This window comes from Bos grunniens, chromosome 12, assembly GCF_055505025.1.
Source record: "Bos grunniens cultivar Pamir isolate PY7600 chromosome 12, Bosgru_T2T1.0, whole genome shotgun sequence".
NCBI lineage: Eukaryota > Metazoa > Chordata > Mammalia > Artiodactyla > Bovidae > Bos > Bos grunniens.
In genome coordinates this window covers 11400939-11419876 of record NC_141176.1, presented here as the reverse complement: position 1 = coordinate 11419876, position 18938 = coordinate 11400939, and the positions used below count along the sequence as shown (strand labels likewise).

Sequence of the window (18938 nt, the reverse complement as noted above, 5' to 3'; positions counted from 1 at the left end):
AAAAATTTACCTATTTGGCTGTGTGGGTTCTTAGCTGCTGATCTTTGTTGCCTCCTGCGCCATCTCGTTGCAGCACGCGGACTCTCTAACTGGGGTGTGCGGGCTTCAGTAGTTGCAGTGCACAGACTTAGTTGCTCTGTGGCATGTGGGATCTTAGTTCCTTGAGCAGGGATCGAACCCACATCCCCTGCACTGCAAGGCAGACTTTCAACCCCTGAACCACCAGGGAAGTCCCTGCGTTCTTTGTTTTAATAAAAGTTTTTCTTACTTACTGCATCTTAGTCCATGATCCATTTTGAGTTAGTTTTTATATGAAGTATGAGATGCAGGTTAAGCTTTTTTTTTTTTGACCTGTATATGTTCAGTTGCCCCAGCACCATTTGTTGAAATGGCTGTCTTTCCTTCCTTGAATTGCCTTTCATCTTTCTAAAAAATCAGTTGAGCATATTAGCGTTGAGTCTGTTTCTGGGGTCCCTGTTCCATGTTCTGAGTGTCTGTTGCTCTGTTAATAACACAGTCTAACTTACTCTTGCTATTTTAAGTCTTGAAATTGGACTGATTTATTTCCCCTACTTTATTTTTCATTTTCAAAATTGTTTTGGATATTTCAGTTCCTTTGCCTTTCTATAAATTTTAGAATAGATTGTCTAATGTGGAAAGAGTCCTGTTAGGAATTACATTGAGCTGTATACCAGTTTGGAGAAATTGACATCTTTACTGAGCCGAATCTTCCAGCTTCATTTATTTAGATCTCTCATTTCTTTCATCATTGTTGTACACTTTTCAGCGTTTAAATCCAGTATGTGTGATACACCAAAGTATTTGGGTCTTTCTTTGAGTGATTGTCAATGGTATTATATATTTAATTTTCTTATGCATGTGTTTGTTGCTAGTGTCTAGAAATACAGGGTTTTGTTTGTTTTTTAATGTTTATCTCGTCTTCTGTGACCTTGTTGAACTCACTGGTTCTGGGAGATTTTTTGGTAGATCGCTTGTGATTTTCTGTGTAGACAGTCTTCAAATAGGAACAGTTTAATTTCTTCGTTTCTGATATGTGTGCTGTTTATCTCCTTTTATTGCTATACTGATTGACTAGACCTCCCATTATTATGTTGAATAAGATTAGTGAGAGTAGACATCCATGCCTTGTTCCCCATCTTAAGGGAACAACTGTTCAATCTTTCACTGTTAAGTATGATGTTAGCTGTAGGTTTTTGTAGATGCTTATCAAGTTAAGAAAGTTTTGCTCTGTTTTTGTTTTCCTGAGACTTTTTTTTATCATGAATGGCTGTTGACTTGTGAAATGTTTTTTCTGCTTTGAATCAGTATGATTAGGTAGGTTTTTTGTTCCTTTAACCTGTTTAAGTAGTGATTTTATATGATTAATATTATTTTCTTCATGGAACCAACTTTGCACCCTTGGGATAAACCCCACTTGGTCAGTGTATAATTCTTTTTGTAGTATATTATTCAGTTCTGTTTTCAAATGTTTTAAGCATTTTTGTATCTGTATTTATGAGGGATATTGGTCTGTAGTGTTCCTTTTTTTGGTGCCATTCTTTTCTGGTTTGGTATCAGGGTAATATGGGTAATACCTCATAGAATGAATAGGAAAGTGCTCAGTCCTCTTTTTTGAGGGGAATGGATTTGTAGAATGAGTGATAATTTGTCTTTAAAGATTCTTTAAACCAATGAAGCCATCTAGGCCTTGATACTTCTTTTTTGGGGAGGTTTTAAATTATGAATCTCATTATCCTGATAGCTTATAGGACTGTTCAAGTTAACTGTTTCACATTCAGTGACTTGTGGTAGTTTGTTTTTGAGGGATTGGTCTGTTTTGTTTAAGTTGTTAGTATGATTTCCTTCTTAGCCTTTTGATGTCTGCAGGGTCTGTGCTGCTGCTGCTAAGTCGCTTCAGTCGTGTCCGACTCTGTGCGACCCCATAGACGACAGCCCACCAGGCTCCGCCGTCCCTGGGATTCTCCAGGCAAGAACACTGGAGTGGGTTGCCATTTCCTTCTCCAATGCATGAAAGTGAAAAGTGAAAGGGAAGTCGCTCAGTCGTGTCCGACTCTTAGCGACCCCATGGACTGCAACCTACTAGGCTCCTTCATCCATGGGATTTTCCAGACGAGTACTGGAGTGGGATGCCATTGCCTTCTCCGGCATGGTCTGTAGTGATAACCCATTTCATTCCTGTGATAGTAATTTGTATTTTTTCTCTCTTTTGTCTTTGTCTTGTTAGGGTTTGTCAGTTTTACTGACTTCACCCTCTTTTTTCTTGGTTCCCCCAAAGAATCAGCTTTTCTGTTGATCTTAAATTTTTCCTGTTTTTTATTCTAAATTTCATTTATTTCTGCTTTTAACTATTTTCTTCCTTATGCTTCAGTTCAGTTCAGTCGCTCAGTCATGTCCGACTCTTTGCGACCCCATAAATTGCAGCACGCCAGGCCTCCCTGTCCATCACCAGCTCCTGGAGTTCACTCAGACTAACGTCCATCGAGTCAGTGATGCCATCCAGCCATCTCATCCTCTGTCGTCCCCTTCTCCTCCTGCCCTGAATCCCTCCCAGCATCAGAGTCTTTTCCAGTGAGTCAGCTCTTTGCATGAGGTGGCCAAAGTACTGGAGTTTCAGCTTTAGCATCATTCCTTCCAAAGAACGCCCAGGGCTGATCTTCAGAATGGACTGGTTGGATCTCCTTGCAGTCCAAGGATTTGGGTTTATTTTGCTATTCCTTTTTTTAATAGGTTCTTCAGATGTGTGCTTAGATTATTGATTCAACTCTTTAATTTCTGTTTTCTATTATATGTGCTTATGCTCTATGTTTCCCTCTCAGGAATTTTAACTGTCTCCTACAAATTTTTATTTTATATTTTCATTTTTATTCAGTTCAATATATATTTTTATTTCACTTGAGACTTCTTATTTTAAGTATATGTTCCACTTGAAAAGAATGTATATTTTGCTCTTGTTGAATGGAGTGTTCTGTAGATGTCAGTTAAATCCTGTTGATTGATAATCTTACTGAATTTTTAAAAAATATTCTGAGTGGATTTTCTGTCTTACTGTTCTGTTCATTGTTGACAGAGGGTCTTCAGCTACAATCATGGATTTATTGATTTCATATTTAGGTTTTGTGAATTTTTGTTTCACATATTTTGCAGCTCTGTTTAGTTCATATGTGTTTAGGATTGTTACATTTTCATGGTGGATTGCTTTTTTATCATTATACAATGTCATTCTCTAGCTCTGGTAATTTTTTTGCTAATATTAATATAGCTGATTATATCTTTTGTTTAATTTTTGCATGATATATCTTGTTCCATCCTTTTATTTTCAGTCTGCCTAAGTCATACTTTTTTAAATTTTAGTTTTTAAAAATTTTATTGGAGTGTAGTTGATTTACAGTGTTGTATTAATTTCAGGTTTACAAAGTGATTCAGTTATATATACACACACACATATATTCATTCTTTTTCAGATTCCTAAGTCATATTTAAAGTATCTTTTGGACAGCATGTATTCATGTCATGTTTTTGTTTAATTTACTCTGATGCTACTGCTGCTAAGTTGCTTCAGTCGTGTCCCACTCCGCGACCCCATGGACAGCAGCCCACCAGGCTCCTCTGTCCACGGAATTCTCTAGGCAATAATACTGCAGTGGGTTGCCATTTCCTTCTCCTAATTTACTCTACCAGGCTCTTTTAATTGATGCATTCGGACCACTTACATTTAATTATTGATACATTAGGACTTATGTCTGCCAAGGAAGTTTTCTCTTTGTTCTATATTTCTGGTTTTGTTTTTCCTGTTTTCCTGTGATTACATGAACATTTTTTAGAATTTCATCTTGATTTATCTAGTATTTTTTGGTGTATTTCTTTGTGTAGCATTTTTACTGGTAGCTCTAGGTTTTATATTAGCTATATTATACTTAACTTCTCTTAGTCTACTGATATCATTTTTTGAAACCGAGTGACATTTAGAAATGTTACCTCTTTATGTACTTTTACCTTTTCTCATTTATAATTTCTTAAATATTTCTTGTGTGTACATTTAGAAATCACATCATAAAGAGTAGTAATTCAGAAAACCTAAAAGAGGAAAAGCAAGTTCTCCTGTATTTCTCTGTCTTGTGGCCTTTCTTTATTCCTTACTGTGTTTCAGGGTTCCAGTTTCTACTGTTTCTTTTCTGTCTAGAGAGGTTCCTTAAGGCATTCTTTCAGAGTAGATCTGTCTATGACAAATTCTCTGTATTGGCAAGGATTTCTTTGGGTTTATACTGATTGGGATTTGCTCAGTTTCTTGCAACCACATATTTATGTTTTTTGCCACTTGTAGGATATTTTCATTCATTGTGTCATTGAGTACCTTTTCAAACCTGCCTTCTTTGTTTTTTTCTTCCTGGAACCTGATGACACAAATATTGGATAGTTTGTTATAGTACTACATATTCCTGAGACTCTTCATTTTATCTCTTTTCTCTCTGTCATTCAAATTTATATAGGTTCGTTTTCCAGTTCACTGATTCTTTATTTTCTCTATTCTGCTCTTGAGCCTGTTCACCGATCTTTTTATTTCAAGTGTATTTTTCAATTCTAAAACTTCTATTTGGTTCTTCTTTATATCTTTCTTTACTGAGGTTTCTATTTCTTTTATTTGTTTCAAGCTATTTCATAATTCTTGTTGAAACATTTTTACCCTGACTGCTTTAAAAGTATGTCATAATTTTAACTTCTCTGTCATCTCTGTGTTAGCATCTATTGGTTGTCTTCTCTTATTAAACATATAGTCTGAAATCTTTCTCGTTCTTGGTGTTTTTCATCAGTGCCAAGTGGTACCTAATTGAAACCTGGACATTTTCATGTTATGAAACTGTAGATCTTATTTAAACCTTCCTTCTGAAGTAGCTTTCTCTGATAACCACTCTGGCAAAAGAAGGGAAGTCACTGTTTCACTATAGCCAGGTGGCGGTAGAAATCCTCGTATCCCACTCTGCCTCTGTAGACCCCCCAGGGCCACTCCTTGTTACTGCTGGGCATAGGCAGCTGTTCAACTGCCCAGGTGGTTTCCACTGGGCCCGGTCAACAGAGGAGGCCAGTTCATGGTACCATAGCATGGATTGAAGTCTAGGCTCTTCACGGCGCTGGTCTGGGTGGAGATGGACCACAGTCTTCACTGTGGTCTTGACTGGAGTGATTACTATCTAAAAGATTTCTGTTTTCCTATTGGTCTCCATCCTTTGGCTAGAGAAAGCAGCCTTTTGTTGGGTTTTTTTGGTCACACCCTTTGGCATTTCCAGCTTCTGCAGTTCCAACTCTTGAAAAAATGAGGCAAAAGAAAGCCCAAAGAACTCACCACCATGTTGTTCCTTTGGTCCCAGGGTCTCTAGCTGATTTGTCCTCTTATAGTTGTTATTTAAATGACATACAATGTTTTTAGTTGTACTTAGTGGAAAGAATAGGAAAAAGTATATTAATGCCTCCAAAAGGAGAAAGCAGCCCCCCCACCATCCTGCTCCCCACCCCCCCCCCCCCCCCCCCCGGCCACACACACTCTGCAGTTTGTGGGATCTTAGTTTCCTAGCAAGGGATCAAACCTATGCCCCCTCTAGTGGAAGCATGGAGTCCTAACCACTGGGCCCGCAGGTAATTCCCAGAAATTAGTTTAAATACTGACTTTTTAAGAGCTTGCTAGACAAAATAGTGTGTAAAGTTTCAAAGATATGGAATCTGTGTCCGTTTTCATATAGAAACTTTGCTAATTGTAATTGAACTATGCACACACATAAATAAGCCCTCTGGCAACATTGATCTGGAACATAGCAAGGACTTGGCTTCTGTCCTTGTGGGAATACCAGCATACGTTGGAGAACTGTGGATTTAATTCTAGACTGCCATTTTAAAGCAAATCTTGCAATAAAGTGAGTCATACTGTTTGGTTTTCTAGTTTGTATGAAAGTTACATTTACACTATGCTGTAGTCTGTTGAGTATGTAATAACATGTCTAAAAAACAGTGTAGGTACCTTAATTTAAAAATACTTTATTGCTAAAATATGCTAACTTTATCATCTGAGTCTTCAGCAAGTCGTTTTTTGTAGGAGTAACGTCAGAGATCACTGGTCACAGATTCTCAGAACAAATATAATAACAATGAAAAGTTAGAAATAGAAGAGACTTAGCAGAATGTGACAGAAACATGGAGTGAGCACACACTGTTGGAAAAGTGACTTAGCAGCTCACTTGATGCAGGGTTGCCACAAACCTTCAAGTTGTAAAAAATGCAGTACCTATAAAGTGCAGTAAAGGGAGGCACAATAAAATAAGGTCTGCCTGTACAGAGAAGCAACTGTGTCTCATCTGTAATCTCTCAGTCTAATTGGGCAAGAAGACCAAGTGTACAGAATAAATCAGGGGAGTGCTCAGATGCACTGCAGTCCATGAGAAGAACGGGGAAGATAAATGTCATCAGCAAACATGATCAGGTTATAAATTAAATCTGCTGTTTTCAGTTCTGTTAGGAGTAATTTATTATATAGACTTGTCCCATTTTATGCAGTATTTTATTTGAAGCCTACTATGTGCCAGGCTACTGCATTTAAGTACTGGTAAATATGTATGGTGTGTATGGTAAAGTGTTGATCTAGCATTTGAGTATTGGTAATATATATGGTAAAAATATGTATGCTAAAGTATTGATCTAGCATGGAAGTATTGGTAAAATACGCTCCTTGCCTTTTAGAAACTCTCAGCTTTAGTTTGAAGCTAGGGGTGGAAAGCAGGTATAAGAAAGCAGATCCTTACAATTTTAACAGAGCAGTGTCATCCAATTTATATTAATGGTAATGTTGCTCACCCAGTAGACAAATCTTACGAGAGAAGGTAGCTAGGATCCTAAATAGGGTCAAAGGAGGCCACAGAGAGACGGTGCCATATCAGACTTGGAGGATGACATGTCAAGCATCTCTCTCCATGGGAGAAGAGCATCCCATGCGGAGGAACCCAGGGGAAGGAGCTTGGCAGAGAGTGTGGGGCATTGGCATTGTTTTGAGGCTCCAGTGTAGTGGTAGCATGTACAACTATACATTCACCAATAACACAAGTTGGTTATTTTTAAATGTTTAGGTTTTTAACAACTTACTTGCTGTGATCTAAGTCAGTGATTTTTTTTTTATTGCAGTAAGATTACAAATGGTAGTGGTGTTTAGTCACTAAGTCATGTCCAACTCTTTTGTGACCCCATACGCTGTAGCCCACCAGGCTCCTCTGTCCATGGGATTTCCCGGGCAAGAATGCTGAAATGAATTGCCATTTCCTCCTCCAGGGGATCTTCCTGACCCAGGGATTGAACCTGCATCTCCTGCATCGGCAGGCAGGTTCTTTACCACTGAGCCCCCTGAGAAGCCCCAAGATAACAGTATCTAGAGCTTTATTTTTTTAATATATTTATGAATAGGATTGTTGGTAGCTGTTATATTCAGTGGGTAGTAAATAGATGGCAGATTCTTTCCTGAGACGCTATATCTGTATATGTATGTACGTTGATTCAAAAATAATTCCAGTGTACACTTGCATGTATTTGGCATAGAACATTAAGAGACTCCTAGAGTTCTGTCCAACCAGAAAGTTTACCTTGCAAAATCTTTATTAAGCCCTGCAAAAGAGATTATATCATCATTTTCCTTGGGAGCCAGTTTCATCTGAAGGTAGTTTTTCCATACGTATCTCTATGCTGATCAGCAAGGAGACATGGTGTTTTATACGGCAGTGTCTGTGGACATGGTCCTCCTACGTAACTAGAGTTTCCTTTTCAGGTTTTTACAAAGTATAGTAACTTACCTGGAAAGCCTAACGTTAAAATATTGTGTGTGTTGAGCCAAACATAGCTTGTGTTTGGTGCTCTGTGCTTGGAACATTTTTTGAAAATTAATTGTTTGGATTATATGGTCCAAGAATTAATCTATTTTTATTTCTTATTGCAGATGGAGTCTGGTGGTACAGTTTTGAGTACCAACTGGTCTGATGTAGGTAAAAGAAAAGTTGAAATCAATCCTCCTGATGATATGGAATGGAAAAAGTACTAAATAAATTTGTTATCACTGTATTACATATATTCACCTAACGCCCATTGTGTATTAATATTGCATTCTTGAATTTTGAACACTGAGTACATCTTTTCAAAGATTATACCTCTTGACCTCTTTGTGCTTTAGAAATTATTTTCCTTCAAGTGTTCTAAAAGTCTAATGAAGATCATATTTTATCACTTTTGTCCTTAAGGATTTCAGATATGCTAAAATGGAATGAAGTATCATTTGCTACTAGACAGATTATTTCTGCCTAGTAGTGGGAGTGGAGAAATCATTAATGGTTGTATCTTGGGTAATTGCCTTATTTTTGATGCAGTATTCTATTAATAATTTATGAGACCTGGCAACTTTGGGTGAGCATAGATTTCTCAATTTCAGTGTTAGATCATTTGCTTTTAAAAACTGCTTTTGAATGGAGTTGTAAATACAATTTTTCTATGAAAAAGTTTGGTTTATTTACCTTTTTCTTAAGTTTTTAATGAAAACTTTGAAAAATTATTTATCACAAGGAATTCCCATTTGATTATTTTTATGAGAAATATTTGTAATTGCACTGAGAATTTTGGTCCTTACCTGTCAAATTCCTGTGTAAAACATTGACACCCGAGTTTTCTATTCTGTAAATTAACTATTCTGAAGTCTAATCTGTAAAGCTGGGTCACACAGTGATTTAGAAGAGCCCAGCTCCACTTCTTGCTGCTTTTGCCACAGCAGAATTCCTGAAATTACAGCACTGGTGGCTTGATTTGGTTTTTGTGTTTTTTGTCTTTATTAGAACATCTCTCTTCTCACAGCCCCATGATTACTTGTGGTGGTTTAGGGCAGCTGTTGAGAGGGTAAATTAATATGTATATATTTAGTATGTATTCTGTTTCTAGAATAAATAGATACCATGGGAATACAAAAACCAAAAGACATGATCATTAACTTCAAAGACTTTATAATATAGCAGAGAGAGAAAATTAACATTCATGAAGGAATTATGGAATGGTTGAGTGGTGAACTTATTATAAATAGAGGTTTCAGATAGAAGAAGTGTTCTATGATTAAAATTCTTGGCAGTCTAAGCTGTTGCAAAGCAGAGGCCACGGATGACTGTAGGCCTGATCGGCTTTCCTGTTGTAGTTTCGGAGCCATAGTGCCCTCGAGGTTGGCGTCTGTTAGGTCTTACTGACGTTTTGTGGCAGAGCAGTACCATGTACTTGGAGAAGGAAATGGCAGCCCACTCCAGTGTTCTTGCCTGGAGAATCCCAGGGACGGGGGAGCCTGGTGGGCTGCCGTCTATGGGGTCGCCCAGAGTTGGACACGACTGAAGCAGCAGCAGCAGTACCATGTGCCCTCACAGCAGAGGATGGTGTAAATGGGAGGCAGATCGGCCATCATGTCCAAAGAGTGGGGACTCAGCCTTTTGATTTGGATCACTCGGCGTGATGTGTAGGAGAGTTCTTGAGGAAGGAGTTGGGGTGATACTGACCACGCCTCGGCCTGTTGTCACTGCTCGTTTATGCATGCCGCAGTTTTCACTTATCCTTCTGCCCCTTCGAGTTATATGGGCTACTTTTTTTTTTTTTTTCTTGAACACTGAAAGAAGGCAAAATGAAGTTGCATGTCTGAATTTCTAAGATTTTCTGCTTGGGAAACAAGGCAGTGATGATGTTTTCTCAGTACCGTTAGTCCTCGGGGGCTCTCATTACAGAATTAGTAAGTCAGAGGCCTGCAGCACCACCCCAGAGACAAGACTCCTGGCTCCAGCAAGTCCCTGCCACCCATTAGCTCTAAAATCCTTAACAGGCTGACAGCCTTCCTGTGTCTTAGGTCCTTTATCTGTAAATAGTCTAGAGGGTCTTAAAGTTTAATTAAAAGTCCATGATTCTAAATACAGAAGCACTTTTTCCTCTTGAAAGCAGCTTCTTTTTTAGGAATGACACTGTTATAACAGAAGTCAGGTTTTTGAAAAGGTTCTAGTACTATTAATAGTTTTGCTTGCATTTTAAAGGATGTATTATCTAAAGTTTGTTTATCTGTTGCCTAACGATGTGGGATTCAGGATTTTGCTGTGCCACATGGCGTTCCTAATATACATGACTATGTTACACAATGCCTAGTCTAAATAGGGTAGGTTTATGGGTGAAGAAGGGAATTTTAAGAAGTGGTTTGGATGGCTTGCCTTAAAGTAACACGCTAAAGTACTACTTCTCTTTTACCATTCTGTGCAATGAAAATTTATGACTCCAGAAAGTTTAAAAACTTCATCTTGAGCCTCTTAACTTATTGTCTACTATCTCAGCTTGGGTATTAATTAGTCCCACTTTCTTTCTAGGCTCCCATTTTCTTCCTCCCTGCCTGCTCCCTCCCCTCCTCTACCCCTTCCCCCTCCCCTGCTCTCCCCTTCCCTTCCCCCTGGGTCATGGCAGTACCATGGAGTACTGGAGTCCTAACCACTAAGCCACCGGGAAACTCCAACACTCCCATTTTCAGTTCTCAGACCTTCATTCCTGCCCTAGTTATCCTTTTGTTTCTTCAGAACTTACGTTTTTCCCCTCTTAGCGTTTGTTTTCTTTTTTGATGTTTAGTCTTGGAATACGTTTTTTTCCTTAGATTCTTTATCTCTTCTGTGTGTGTGTGTGTGTGTGTGTGTGTGTGTGTGTGGCTTCAGTCGTGTCTGAATTTTTGCGACCCTGTGGGCTATAGCCCACCAGGCTCCTCTGTCCATGGGATTCTCCAGGTTGCCAATCCCTTCTCCAAGGGATCTTCCCGACCCAGGGATTGAGCCCGCATCTCTTGCATGGCAGGCAAGTTCTGTGCCACTAGCACCACCTGGGAAGCCTGTCTCTTTTCCTATGTCTGTAATTATTTGCACTTCGATGGCTTCCCAGAATTTTACTGTCTCCAAAGAACCTTGAACGGGATACTCTGCTGCTTTAAGTTTTGCTATAACATAGTCTCTTTAGTGGCTACCCCAACAGGTTTGAAACACCCGGGTCAGTTTTGGTAATTTGCTGTCATGTGTCCTAACCATTCAGAGTTAATAGCTAGCAAGTTCAGTCTTTAACAAAGGCAGTGAGTGGCTGCTTTAATAACCTGGTTTGTCTATCTTTATTTGGAGTGAAGAAAAAGATAGGTTTGTACTAATAACTTATAGTTTCCCCTGACCCCAGCATTTTCATTCCTTTGATTTGTGGTGTTCACTAACTGCAAAACATCGATTCATCATTGCTGTTGTCTCCCTGAGTTTGGAAAAACTTGTATGTTCTTAGCAGGTTAACTGTATAGGATAAGGAAGAAAATAATTGACCTGTCCTAAATAGATTGTTTAGATAAATTTCAAGTGAACATTTAAAATGAAGTTATGTCACTATGCTATTATGAATAGTTTAGATAGACATTTTAAATCAGTACTGAAATATTTTTTGGCTCTCCTTTCCTAGTTTACCTTTCTCTCCTTCCCCACTCATCTACATGTCAGATTAGGTCATTGATCTGAGAGATACATTATTGACCCAGAGCAGCATTGCCTATTAAATGACCCTCTGATCTGCCCAGCGAACTTTCATTTTATGGAGACCTTTGTTATCCAAATTAGAGTGCGTGTTTCTGACTTGTCGCTATTACCAACATTTCCAAAAACAGGTGAACATTTCTGGGTGTTTTGTGTGTGTTTTTGTTTACTCAAGCTGCTTTTTTTTGTACCAGCTAGCTATAAAAAGTTTACCTTTACACTCTTGCCTGCTATTTTAGCCCCATAGAGTTATAGGTATCTTGCTGACCGCATCCTCCATCCAAAAAAATAATATATATATGTATATATCCATTATCTCTGCATTGGAGGAAGCAAGGGGGAGGAAATGTAAAAGCTAAAAGGACAAAATAGTGGTTTCTGGGCCAGGAGGGTCTGTGCAGTGTTTATCTTTGGCTGCACCGTATGCTTGTGGGATCGTAAGTGCCCCTGAAAGCAGGGATCAAACCAGTTCCCCCTGAAATGGAAGTACGGCGTCTTAGCCTCCAGAATAGCAGGGAAAACCCCATGTGTAGCTCTAGATGAGAGGGGTTTGTCAGCACTGATCCAGTTTCTTTTGTCTCCAACAGTGCATATTCTCTTGTAAAATCATCTTAGACATACCACAAGATTTTACTTTGGAAACACTCGGGAACTTGTGGGTAAATTGGAAATAGTGATTGACTCAAAAGGGTAACTACTGGGGGCTACACTTCCGATTTGCTTCTGAAATGAATTTAACTCTTAGCCTCTCTTCCTCCCTCAGTAAACTTATCCCCCCAAATCAGCTAAAATCATACACATTGCTAACCCGTGAGGGCAGTAGCAGTGGTAGCTGTTCGGTACTAGGGCTGTTATGGGCCGGGTGTGTTCTGTCTGTACTGCCTTGTAACAGCCTTGTGAAGTAGTGATGCCATCCTGTCAGATCAGGGAAACCAGGCCCAAGTGAAGTTCTTTGCCTAGTTCACGCCGCTGATAACGGTGGAGCTGGAATTGGAGCAGAGTGCGGCCCATCAGACTTCAGTTCCCATGCTTTTTACAACTGAATGAATTGGGTGACTGAGTGATTTTTATTAATGAATCAAGTGTCTGACAGTGAAGCAGAGAATGTGCAAGTTGAAGTTTTAAATTCTTATACATGGGCTAGGAAGTACATTTCTTAAAGATCAGAGTATTGTCATCAGTTTCTTGAGTAGGAAAAGTTACTAGGAGTCTAGATCTCTTGCCCTTTGAGGAGGTAATTACAAGCAAGTGGTCCTGACTTGTGTGAAAGATTTTTATTTTCTCAGATGCAGATAATTACAGAGAAACAAGATACGCTTACAGCTGTACAGTTGAAAGAAGACGAGCACATTATTCCTGACATACTCTTGTTCATTAAACTTGGGAGCTCACGCTAGTTTTCCTTGTTCAAATGCTAAAATTGTCTTAAGGTTTTTCTCCTACCTAGTTACACGTATTAGAATCAGTGAATCCCTGATTTTTTCAGTAAAATTGAAATGATTCAGATTTAGTCCATTTGTTCCAATCATGTTAGCATTTTACATAAGTTCTCAATTTTGGCTTGTCTGGAATCTTCCAAATGTTACCTTTGCTGTGCTTTTGAATTTGATTTTTTTAACTCTTAGGTATGCATTGAGACTTCTCATACATATCTCATTGACTTTATTTTCTCTTACAAGGTTCAGTTATAAAAAAGATGTTTCAAAAACAGTATTGTTGGCCCCCAAATAATTTTTTTATATTAAGTTTAATAAGTATAAAATAGCCACCAAATAAGTAACCCATCAAAGTAAATATTGACACCTGTTATTTATGGTTAAGTAAATTTAGGTTTTCTTCTGTTAAGACTTCAAGGCTGGTATGTTTTTAGTAAAATGCTCATGAGTGTGAAACCCCTCACATCTGCCGTTTCTGCAACAGCAGCTCCCCGACGGCTGCTGAAGTTGTGATGTTCAGTAGAAGGAAGCTTGAGCTGTCTGCTGAGTGGGGGCCAGCTCCCCGCCTTCCCCACTCCGGTGTGTTTCACCTGAGGGGCGGGAATCAGCAGTCAGCTTCCAAATCTGAGATCCCCAAATCTGCTGTGTTTGTTGATCTTTTGTCACTTGTCAACAGCCCCTTCTCAAATTCCTCTTCAGTAAGTTTGCCTTTTTAAAACTTTTTTGAGAGCCTTGTGTCATTCAGAAGTTCCTCCATGACTTCAAGGAGGAAAATAGGAATAAAATAGTCTTCAGTGCTTATAGATGGGCATTTGCAACTATACTGCTCCACAGTACAAGCTGTGAGCGCTCTAAACAACAGTAAACGATTACACGTGCTGTGTGCTCGATGCTCAGTTAAGTGCAGTAAGTGGCAGTGCTGCATAGTGGTTAAATGCGTGGACTCTGAAGACCGCCTGCTTGAGATCAGTCCTGGCTACACTGCTTACCAGCTGTGTGACAGCGGGCCAGTGCTTAATGTCTCTGCGCCCCAGTCTTCCTGTTGATGAAACTGGGCTAATACCCACCTCGTGGGCTTTGATGGGTGGAAGGCATTAATTCTACAACTATTTATCCTAATCCAGATGGTTCTAAAAACTAAACTTGTGTGTGTGTGAGTCAGTGGTTAAAAATAAAATCTAAACTTAAAATATGAATTGTCATATATTTTGCTGCAGAAATATTCATTTGTTCACAGAATGCTAATGCTACTGCAGATCCTGCTGAGGTTATTATAGAATACATAATATATCTATATGACATTCTAAAACTTCTGAATTCACAAACACATCTGGCCCCAAAGTATTTGAATCGGGTTATATGTACTTATATATGTAAAGTGCAGAGAGCGGTTGCTTAATGTTGTGGATAACACCAACATGCTTTTAGGCTGAGAGGTTTAAATACTATAGAAAGCCTTTCTAAGTTCGGTCCTTCAAGATTCAGGATTCTGTCTGAAGAAGGTATATCAGCGAGTTAAAAATAATATGTAATTTAAAATTTTTTTAGCGAGAGCATAAAAGCTGATGGAAAAACTTTTATTTTGAATCAGTAGTTATTTTAATTTACTTAAGCAGAGCTTAAATATGCACGTGTTGTCAGCACTACTTTAAAAAGAATCATGAAGTGTGGCCAGAATATACAGACTGTGTGTAGACTGTTAAGGGACTTCCTTTCAGAAGTTCTTTGATTTTAATTCCATTTTAATTTAAGTCTCAAGACAGAAGAAAACTATTAGGACTTATAAAAGCAAGTTGCAATATCTCAGCACTTGGAGCCCACCACATTCTGTCCTGTTATTTCCATCCATGTACAGAGGCTGACAGTTGCTTTTTGCAAGAGTTAGTTCATTGGTCTGTTCCCTCTCTCCCCTGCTCCCTGCCCCTCAGACGGTCAGTGGGGAGCAGGATGTCTGTGCAGTACCTTGTATATACACTGCATACGCAACTACAGACTCAAGTTCAGGGGGCTTCTCTCTCAACTGCCACTTCTTGTCAGTCATTTGTACTCTAGCATTGACCTTTTCTGTGACCCATTTTACATAGATGAACACTTTGCTAATTTAGCTGGTTTAATGTAGTGCCTATGAAATATGCTAAGAAATTGAATGTATTTCCTTGGAAATACTACTTAACTATTTTGCTGTTTATTAGTTGCAAAGTGATCAGTTTCTTTCATTTTGACTACCACAGAGGTAACTTATAGCAGAAAGGATACTAAAACATGAATCTGAAATCTTAAAATCCCTATTTGGATGTTCATAATGGTGTTTTGAGGACAGTGACTTAACCCTTCTGAACTTTTTTTGCCCTGGATGCGGATTACCTGTCAGGGCTGTGAGGGCTTAGTTGTCCTGACTCAAAAGAATGTGGCCAGCAAATGCCAGAAGTATAAAGTCCTTGATTTTTTTTTTCCCCCTCAGTGCTGTTGAGTATTGGAATTCCTAAAAAGAAGATAACAGATTTGTTACCTGTGCTGTTCAAGGGCTTTTGTAATTGAGCCTCAGCCACTTCAGGTGTATCTCTCACTGCTTCACGGTGCACCTGAGATCCAGGCACACAGGAATAGACTAGGGGTTTGCATACTTTTTTATGTAAAGGGCCATGTAGTGAATATTTTAGACTTTGCCACATAAAGACTACTGCATGTTCTTCTTGTTTTTAGCTTGTCTCTTGTCTGCTGTCTCTCAAATATCCCATGTGTTTTCATCCCTTGCACCCAACCTGGAAAGCCTGTTGCCTTCGTTGTGTCAAAACTGGGCTCCCGTGCTGCCTCCAGGAAGGCTGTGTGATCTTGTGCCGCTCTGTCCGCCACTGGCTTTGCAGCAGTTGGATCAGGCTGCTTGCTTTTGGTTGAGGCACCTGTTAGAGCCATTGATAGGGCAAACCAAAACCACCGTAGCATGTGAGCATGTTTGCGAGCTTGATCTGTCTTTTATCAAGTCACTGCAGTTGACTCATTTCTTCACTCATGTCACTGGGCTGCTTTGGGGAGGGTGGCGTGGGCTGGCTTCCAGCTTTGTATCTGCAGTACTTCCCTGGTGCATAGAGAGGAACCCTTCACAATTTGGTAAATGGTCTTGATGTTGCACGCTGCAGAGAGAAATGTCCTTATTTTCTTCTCTTCGTTCTTGAAGTGTCCTCAGTTAGAATACTCTTGTGAAGTCCCCCGTTCCACACCCCCTCATTCACTGCCACTCCAGCTGTGATGTGGAGGGGTCTCGCGGATGCCTTTGTAAGGCACCTCCAGAGTGTCACTGGTTTTAGGGTTAGTTGTGTGGTATCTGTTCTACCCTGCGTGTCCTACGTCTTTATTCACTTACTTTTGAATCTTTGATGCAGAGCACATAATGCCTTTCATGTAGTAGATATGCAAGTGTTGGAACTGTTATTTTACACTAAACAGTTTTAAAAAATTGTACTTTGTTTTTAATATGTGACCTTGATATTATTTATTCATCTGCATATAAAATAGTGATTTTTAAAACAGATGACTAACCTCCGGTCATGAGAAAATCTGATTTATTCTTCGGTTATCTTCATCACTAGAGGGAATAGCAGTTATGTAACTAATCAAAAACCATGTGATATTCAGGTGTGTTGTGATTAATTTAAATTTTTAGTTTCCTTTTATTTTCCCCTCAGTGTTTTAAAACCAAAATATGTGGATTTCCTAAAAGAACGGACTGACATTTACTTTTTTATTAGGTTAGTTATTCTTTGAGAAGAGATTTTGAGCCCAAGAAACTTAGGTAGAGTAGAAGAGGCCAGAGTTTTACGAATCTAGGAATTTGTGTGGAGATATGCACAGGTCTAGAAGCCAAGAGTGAATCAAGCAGTTTCATTTATAAGCATACCAACTTCTGGAGGTGAACATTTGAGCTGCTTACTAGTACGTTTTTTTTTCTGGAAAACCCCCAGAGAAATGCTGAGATACTGAATACTATATGAACCTCTTTGGTGAGAGTTGCATACTTTATTTTTGTAAATAATATTAATACCTTTGTGGTCTTTCTGTCAAAAGCCATACTTTTTTCTTGGAGTGGGTTTTCACTTTAATATAGGTAATAGAATAATATATAGAGTAATATAGATATGTGAAAAATTCATATTCATGGCATCATACCCATTCTCATCAACACTGAAGGCCAGGTATGTACCAGACACTGTTTCCAAAGCAGGGGGCTGCACTGGTGAATGAATTCTCTGCATTTATGGAGCCTAGCTCGTGGGGGAAATAGGCAGAGTGCATGTTAATGGTGTTAACTAGATGCTAAGGGAGAAAACTGCATATGCAAAGAGGACAATTGGTGGTTGACACTTGATGTAGGAGCCCAGTTGAGAACTCAGTGAGCAGGTGATGCCTAAATACAGACTTGAAGGAAGTGGAGGGAGCCGGGAAGATGCTTGAGAACCAGCACTGCCAGCAGAAGGAGCAGAGGCTGCTGGGGATGCGGCGGTGCTGGGGCGGAGCGAGTGAGGGGAGATGGGGTGGCTGGAGGTGGTGGGGGCCTCCGTCACCTAGGGCCTTGCTGGTGGTCCTGGTGAGGTGATGGTAGCTAATGCCAGGGCTCGCCCCAGCTTAATGTGGAACCCTGTTGTTCTCGGTGCTGTCACAGTTTATGTCTTCACATTTTATTAAATGTACATGCAGTCAAATGTAGTTTATAAATCTAACAGGGATTGCAGTGGAGTTTACTTTGAACACCTGATGATGTGAATGAATTTGACTTACAGTTTATGACTTAATGGTTATATGTGAAATCCTTAGGGTCAGTATTTTATTGAAATATTTATTTCTGTTCTTTTCACATTACAGGTGATATTACATTTCAGTTTAATCTTTGTTTAGCAAAGCTGTTTCCTGTTCTGGAATCTAAGTATAGAAGACTAGATACTGAGGTGAAATTGGGTTAATTAGAACAGCTGATGATGAACAGAAACTTAGTAAGTGTGGTACAGGATTAGATGTTGAATAGAATTGTCAAAGATCAGCAGGCATGTTTTTATGGGCCATCTGGCAAGACTAGAAGTAGTTTTGGGACCTATACTCCCTTAAACATGTATTTGCATTCCATTCCTTGTCAACATGAGACAAAACAAAAATCAGAATTTTAGAGCCAGAATGAATCTTAAATACTGACTAGTCTAAATCCTTAGTTTTACAAAGGAATTTTTTCCCAGACACACTCGTATATACTTTCTTCATAAGCGTTCTTTCACTTAGACAGATAGAATTTAACTTACATAAAACTTAAGCTGTTTACCCCAGTCTTGAGCTGATCTTCTGACAATTGTCCCAAATGCCAGGCAACTAAAAATTACAGCTTTGGGAAGGTATTCTGTGTAGGCTTGAGGGTGAACAACCTCTGCCTGCGAAGCTTGTTCCTTACAATGTAGGCTCTCACTGCTTTCCTCCCGAGATTTGAATCAGTAGGTTTGTAGGGCCCAGTAAATCTGTTTATTGTGACCTGGTGACTTCAAAGTATGTGACCTGGGACCTTACCCTTAAGAAAGTGATTTCATAGACTAAAAGATTAAAAAGTGAAGTTATTAGTGCTCTTCATCTCTTATGTCTTATTTCCAAAAAATTATAGAGACAGGTGAAAAGCTACTCGGGATCTTGTCCTTTTGAAGAATCTGTTTCCCTCTAATGTAGATGTGAGGCAGAGGAGAGGTGCTTAGTGATGGTTTTTGTTCCTCTGTCAACAGAACCTTACAGTCATTACAAGTCATTGAATCCATATAACCATGTGGTGTTGCACATGATGAAAATCTTTTTCAGTCAAGTGAAGCAAATTGAGACCATTTGGACAATGTGCTATTTATTGTTGCTGAGATATTATTGAGCAGCGAATACTAGAGTAGTCAGT

At 39.1% G+C, this 18938-nt stretch overlaps 1 protein-coding gene across 5 annotated transcripts in view; it reads left to right on the top strand.

The window, feature by feature from the left end:
- The window catches only part of SUGT1 (SGT1 assembly cochaperone of MIS12 kinetochore complex), a 39919-nt gene extending 31795 nt beyond the window's left edge, over window positions 1–8124 (top strand). For all 5 annotated transcript variants that reach the window (XR_015137790.1, XM_086328778.1, XM_086328781.1 and 2 more), the window contains one exon: window positions 7985–8124. Coding sequence is in view for 4 of the 5 variants with exons in the window: in XM_086328778.1 (XP_086184904.1) it covers window positions 7985–8086 (102 nt within the window). In the remaining variant the exon portion in view is untranslated. The remainder of the gene's footprint in view (window positions 1–7984) is intronic.
- The last annotated feature ends 10814 nt before the right edge of the window (window positions 8125–18938 follow it).